This window comes from Talpa occidentalis, unplaced genomic scaffold (genome assembly GCF_014898055.3).
Source record: "Talpa occidentalis isolate TD23 unplaced genomic scaffold, MPIMG_talOcc4v2.1 talOcc4.7, whole genome shotgun sequence".
NCBI classification, from domain to species: domain Eukaryota; kingdom Metazoa; phylum Chordata; class Mammalia; order Eulipotyphla; family Talpidae; genus Talpa; species Talpa occidentalis.
Genome location: NW_023605083.1, coordinates 127,199,586 through 127,206,972, shown reverse-complemented (window position 1 = coordinate 127,206,972; position 7,387 = coordinate 127,199,586). Strand labels below are relative to the sequence as shown.

The window sequence follows — 7,387 nt, the reverse complement described above, 5'->3', positions numbered from 1 at the left end:
TTAGTCGATGAGGTCTAATGAAAAATAGAAATAAAACTGATAAGTACAAAACACAATAAAAAGTAGAAATAAAACTGATAAGTACAAAACAATATTTTAATAATACATGGACATGAAGGTGAAAACAATGTAGACATTAAAAATTTTGGATATGACACGGCCAACGTGATTCTGATCATATGTGATGGGCAAAATTCTACGCAAAAGCATTAACAAGGCATAGTAGAACAAATCACTTCTTTCCCCAGTAGAAGCCATTCTTAGCACTCCCTCCATGCACATGAATATGGAAGTCAGAAAGAAAGGAATGTTAAAAAAATAACTTAGGCAGACACAAATAAAACCACCCCACCAGTGAGTAACTGATGCATGTTTTATGATCTTAATCACATTTAAGTATTAAAAAATGCCACTGATCTCACAGTTTACAATATCCAAATCTTCAAACCTGCTGGAAGAAGTCCCCAGGACAGCCAGACAGCAGCACCCACCGCACGCTCCTGTGCTGCAGGCCAGTCTCCCTGCAGTTACCTGAAAATCAAAAATTTTAGTCGTGATTTTCTCTAGATTTCATGGGCTTGTCAATTATACAATATGCTCCGACTCAGGAGGAGTTGGATAGACATTAAAAAAGGATATTTGATATCAAAATCTCATCACTTATGCCCAGAAGGATGCAAATCTTAGCAGCAGCGAGTAACAGAATCTTCTGAAGAGTGAATGATTCACAAGGTCTTTACTTTCAACTCCAGGCTGAACGAGTGGTTCATTCTTTCCTACACTGAGGGCAGAATGTTTGATGGCATGAGAGCAGCTAAGCTGAATCCATGTCAGCAAGGTTTCTGGAACCTCTGGTCCAGAAGGCTCTAGCATCTCTGAGAAGCACTGGGGGGGGGGTATGGGTAGGGATTGTTTTGACATCACTGGGCTGCTTATTCTGGCTTGGAGGACCTCTGCAATAGCACCAAACCTCCCGAGGACTCAGGCTTTGGAGGTGTGGGCTACCGTCTCAAGAACCGCATCGTCTCGCTATCTTTAAAGGGTGACAAATAGTGTTTCCAGAACGTTCAACTGTCTTGGTGTGACTGTGTAGGTGGGGCCTGGACTTGGAGGGCGCCTTCGGTGTGCAGGCTCTGAGGGTCCTGAGCACTGTGATGACGAGGGGTGGGGGGCGTCTCAAAGACAGCAATTATTAAAAGTCAGTCCCCCCTGCCTCCACCAAGCTGCTATCATGGCTTAAGTATTTTAATGACTTCAACATCAAGCCAGGAATCACAGACGCACACGAGACGAACAGATCCGCTGTACCTTCTGCCTTGGTAGGTAGTTAGTTCTTCTTGAAGGATGGATGCTCTCTTTTGCAGAAAGTTAACCTAGAAAAGACACCGTGGATGAGAAGAGGTGGACGTGGCTGAAAGGTAGCACGGGGCAAAGAGTTTGGTCAGATTATGTATTTAAGTTCAGATAATTCCCTAGATAAATTCAGAGGACTTGGTGACCATGTTGTGCTTCTCATATTTGATCACATGGTTTCTCTATTGAAAATCCATCAGAGGCGTCAGATAAAAGTTCAAACTCCTTATTTCAGAGCTATTTTGATCTGGTCCCAAGCAATCCATGTGGTTTCACCTCTGTTCATAGCCTCCCCACCAGCCCCACTTATTTCACCACCCCTTTCATACTCTGTTGCTTTTCCTTCTCTGGAGTGCTCGGCTAACGATCTCCTATCCACTGCCCACTCTTTGGTTCCCCCATGGAAAGCTTCCAACCTCCTCCCAAGGGCACCTCATCTCCTTCTCTGGACCAAGTCCACAGTGTCCTCCCCTGTAGTCCTGTCTCTATTCCTGGCACTTCCTGCACAGCCATGGAGTCGTTTTCAGATCTCTCCCTCAAACCCGAGGGCCCCTCTGGTGCAGGGATGGCATTTATTCCTCTCTGTATCCCAACCTTTTATAGGGTTGGGCACGTAGCTGGTATTCCCTAGCTCTTTAATGAATGAATGAGTGGAAAGAAAATTACTGCCTTCTGGAAACCTCAATCCATCCAAGGGATAAGCCTGAGGTTGGAGAGACAGTATTTTGTAGTGGAAAGAGTCTAAGCTTTGTCTGGAGTTTGGCCAACTTGGGTTCCATCCCTGGCTTTGACTCTATGGCTCTAGGAAAGTTACTGAAGCTCCTGGTACCACATCTGCGAAATGGGGTTAATGCAGCCACTTCCCAAGCACATGGGGATGATGCGATGTGACAAAGGGATGCTGCTTGGTGCAGTGCTCACGGCAGGTACCAGCCCTGGAGATCTGGGGCTGGAGGAAATGGGCAGCCTTGGGTTATCTCCTAAATCACAACTTTGATTATTTTGAAGCACAAATTTCTATACTAAATATCAGGTATAAATTCAAAAGCACCTTATAGAACCAAATAAAAATGAATTTGGGAAAACTTGTCCTATGTGTTGATATAATCGAGTCAGTGGTATTTGATCAGTTCAGAACTGTTTACTCTTGATGCTTTGGTCTGCACAGAAACCATGGCAACGGTTGGTTCTGAAACATAGTTATGCAAGAGAGTACAGCTGGCAGAATAGAAAATGTGCTTGTCAGAGAGCACAGCACACCCCTTTCTAAATGGCTATGGAACAAAGTGGTCCCCTCAGTTTTGATGATTTGTAACATCGCCCTGGATTAGTTTTATCCAATGCTTAAATGACCCCAAGGACAATTGACAGATGCAAGGATTACACTGATTCAGCTTCCCTTCCCCCAACCAAACATTGCAATCGGAATTCTAGCAATTTTCAAAAAGCACAGGCACCTGTGCTTTCAAACTAAATTTTCTCCCTATATGGCCCCTGACTCCTCCACGCAGCTGCCCACGCGGAGGCCCTGACGCAGCTGGCGGCACTTTTTCTGGGTCAACATCCAGTTGGAGGGGGCTAAAGTGGCTTTTACTACAGTGAAATGATATGAATGATAACAGAAGCCCTGCAGGTGGATAATCACATTTCTTTCTTTCTGTCTTTTTTTCTCAAACACACATACACACACATGCACACGCACACATGCACACACACATGCACACACCTTTTAAGGTGCTAGGCTTACCTAACTGGTCCTATGGAAGTTCTCCACAAAGCTAATGGGTAAACCACACCTCGAGGAGAGCTTTGCATGTAAGAAGAGATGACTTAACCCCCTCTGTGTTAACACTCTCCTGCAGTACTTGTTTTTTTATACAGCAGTGAGCCCAGCCAAATTTCTCGCCTAGAAAAGCAACAGCCAACAGCAGCCAAAGGATTGACATGAGGGACATTTCATTTTCATAGAAGAGATGTTTTACTGAGGAAAACGGGAAAGGAATAACCCAATGTGCTCCACATTTCACCTTACACACTACATGTAACTAATGTGAATATCATCATACTATGTAATTTTCTTCATTCACAAATCAATTTATTGAACACCTACTATGTAACAGGCACTGTTCTTAGCATGGAGAACAAAGAAATTTTTCCCCTGTGGAGCTTTTCCAGAAAAAAGTAGGTTTTAAATTTCTAAATGTATTTGAAACGAGACTGTAGACTCTTTTGTTAGAGTTAAATCACTCATTAGTTCAAAAAGAACTAGCAATATATAAAATATACATAGTAATATATAAAATGTGTTTATATAGAGACAAATTAGGTTGGAAGTTTTAAAGTATTTAAATTTAACTCAAATTTTATCTCTCATATTATCTCTCATGGACTACACATTTTAACATGAAATATTTAACCTAATTGTTTGAATACCTTGGCATTATTCTGCCTTGAACTCAAAATGTATCTTGTTATCTTTAAACAACCATAAAAAATATACCAGAATAAAAATGCCAGCATAACCATGTTCTCCATTTCTGCGCAATGAGGAATCTGCAGTGTGCTAAGTGATGGCACGCTGGGCCTAGTACAAGGAATAAAGTGCTGAGGCTGTACTGCAATGTGGACTGTAAATGAATAAACGTGACCATAAAGGATCTTTTAATTTCAAGAGTGCTTTTAAGAAAATCTTACTAAGACAAATCTTTATGTTAGTAAGAAAAAAAAATTAAAATATCCCTACAACAAAAACAATCCATTCTGGGGAGTAGGTTATGGTATGATGTTACATTAACTTCTGAGATCAAATAAAAAATCAAACTTATTTGTCAGTTTCTTCTCAGGATATAAACATCACCTAAGCCATTGGGAATGCCTTGATTCTAGAATCACCTGTGACTTGAGGGAGGAAATGGTGTCCTCAAGTTCTTGTCTGAGAGATGCTGGCATCAACCCTTTGAATTTCGTTTCATATTCTTGTCGTATGTAAGTTATCTAAAGTGAAAAAAAAGAGAAAGATTGCATATATATTTTTTACTTCAGAAAGATGACTGTTGTTAATTTAAGAAACCCCAGAAAAATATCTATTTATCACAAAGGTAAGGTTGTTACAGGTGGTAGAAGACCAGACAATAAAGATGAAGAGGAAACAGTTAACAAGCTGAAAAAGGTACTTGGGCTGACCTTGTGAGTCTGACAGAGTCCCCGTAACAATGCTTTTTTCCTTTAAAATCCCATTAACACAATTTTCAGCACTGGGTCAGTAAAATATCTGTTCTCTCTTCTCTGCTCATGACACACACACTACACTTACACTGTATTCTTTCCCTGACCAGGATTTGGTTTACTAGGATTATCCTAAACTGTGACTTGAAGATAATTCATGGTTTATGTTTGGTTTGATGAAAACACTCTCCAGAAATGACTGGGTTTCTGGGTGGCTTGGTATTATCTGTTTGGTTATGATAATACAAATGAAGAAGAATCTATACAGCTGTGTTATGTTAAAGTTAAAACACACATTAGTTTAAAAAGAACTACAGAAATATATAAAATATACATAGTAATATATAAAATGTGTTTATATAGAGACAACTGAAGTTGTGCAAATATCCTCAACACTGGAACTAATCCAGAGTGTCCTTGTCACCCTGAGCTTCTCTGGTTCAGGGGTTTCCCTCTGCCTTCAGCATAGAATTGGGTCTGTACTCAACTGGTGATGGGCACTGGGCTGGGTAAAGGAAGGTTAGAGGCTCATTCTATTCGTGGTTGTGAAAATTAAAGATGGACGTGAGTAAGGAACGGGGAAGAAAGTCTTTGGGAGAATATGCCTGTGTAGGATGAAGAGATGCTTGGATGTGAGTGTGTGAGTCTTGAAGTCTTGCTCCAGTGATGTTTCTGTATTTCTTTTCCTCCTAATATGAAATGTGATGAAATAAAAAATCTGTTACATGTACCATGTGTGACTTAATATTAAAACTGAATTTCAGTCTAGCCCATAAATGATTCATTGGACACACCTGGAAACAGGTAATTAAACTATGAAAATAAGTGTAACTGAATTCACTTATACAAGTCCATGAATTTACTGGGGATAACTGAAGATCACTAGTGTTTACATCCCAATTTTTCTTTTACTAAATTGAATCAAGGAAGAAATGCCTTCTAATAGTTCCACTACGTACGAAAATCCTATGGCAAATCCTCTAGAACATAATTTTTGGCAAGGAGATTTTTTGAGATATATTATCACCTTGTGATTTACACCTAAAGGAAAAACAGAAATAATTGATGCAATATTTGTTGGTGTTCATGTCTGCTGCATTCTCCAACCTACTTTTCTTGGACCTCAACAATTATATATCTGCCAGCTGACTCAAATTAAAGGCAATTGCAAAGTAAAACACATGTTTTACAAGTAAGACCTAAGGAAAACATTGAGAGGTCACAAACTACTACAGTGATAACTTTTTTTTTTTATCACTCAATACTGGCTCAATAGTTTTGAACCACTAGATTGTTAAAAAGGACTCACATGTGCTCTATTTCTCATGGACTGGTTTATTTAGAAGGTCTTCCCATTGCCTGTGCATTTGAAAGACAACTTTGCTGGGTATAAAAATGCTTCAATGCCACTTTCTTCCTCTCAGAACTTTGGAGACATTTCTTCAACGTTTTCTGGCATTACATATAGTTACAGGGAAGTCTAAAGCCAGGCTAATTGTTTATTCATGTTACATGTGACTTTCTTTTTATGCCTGGATGCCAATATGATCAACTTTTTCTTTGATTCATTAGCTTCACTGGAATATGTTTTGGTATTCATTATTATTTATCAATTTTCTTTTTTTTAAGCTTTTATTTATTTTTATGCATACAAGAGCTGGGGTACATGCCAGAGGTGTGGGGGGAGGTGAGAGGATTCACCAGAGACAGAGTGGGGAACAGAACAGGCAGACTGACTGAAATACACTGCTGAGGGGAGCAGTGGGCAAGACAGGAGAGGTCTGCTGCGCCATGTGGGCAGCTCCCTGGCTGGGTATCGAACTCCTGCTGCAGTGGCTTCGGATAGCTTCACAGGTTGCTCCTTAACCCCTTGTGCCACCAGGGACACCCTATTATTTATCAATTTTCTTGAAACACTGTGTATGTCCTTTCTATTCTTAAATTCAGTTCTCTGAAGAAAAGTGTCTTCTGTTAGAATAACTGCTTATATTGTATTAGTTGTATATGTTCATATTGTATTAAATTATTTTCTCTTTGGTCTCTTCTTCAGGAATATAGATTTTGTGTATGTTGGCTCTTTTTTGACACTCTTCCATTATTACATTTTCCTCAATTATTACTTTTATGCTGTTATGATTTTCTATCTGTCTCATACTTTCATTTCATTTTGTGTTATTTCCTTTAGCCTGGTCACCATATTCCCTGGTTATGAATTTTCTATTTTTGTTTGCTGTAATTTTCTATTTTGTCTCTATAATTTTCTAATTTATCTACCATTTCCCCTAAGTTCTAAGAAATCATATTTCATTTCTGTCTAGTAACTTAAATAATCTTTAAACATTTCTCTTCTTTTTTCTTCTCTAGATCCACTTTTTTCCTTGAGAAAGGTATACCAATGTTTTTTATAAATGAGTTAACACTGTGAAGAACTGTTTGTTATGAAGAACTGTAGTTTGTCAGAAACTTCCCTTTATTTCTGGCTAATTTTTCATTTGTTAGTGTTCCTTCTTTATCTGCCTCTCAACCTTATAAGGACTTTATGCTTATTCTTTAAAATAATTAAATCTAATTTTTGAATGGAAGCAACTATTTGCTGAAAGTTGAAGTATGGGGAGTAAATTGAGAAGGGGTACGTCGCAACTATGATTTGTTGTCAACACCCTTTGAATACATCTTTGACTAAATCTATTATTTTGTTTGGCCCTTTGTTTTCAAGTACTTTGGAGGTCATAGTCAAGCACTTAAACCCTTTAGTTCATGTTCATAGTAGTTTCTCTTGACTCACTTTTCTTATGTCTCTACTTGGAGG

General features: G+C 39.0%; 1 protein-coding gene across 1 annotated transcript in view; it reads right to left on the bottom strand.

Moving 5' to 3' along the window:
• Positions 1 to 363: 363 nt before the first annotated feature.
• The window catches only part of CEP112 (centrosomal protein 112), a 358,230-nt gene continuing 351,206 nt past the window's right edge, over positions 364 to 7,387 (bottom strand). The window contains 3 exon segments of the mRNA XM_037492830.2: positions 364 to 531; positions 1,309 to 1,373; positions 4,246 to 4,347. Coding sequence (XP_037348727.1) covers positions 528 to 531; positions 1,309 to 1,373; positions 4,246 to 4,347 — 171 coding nt within the window. The 3' untranslated portion in view covers positions 364 to 527.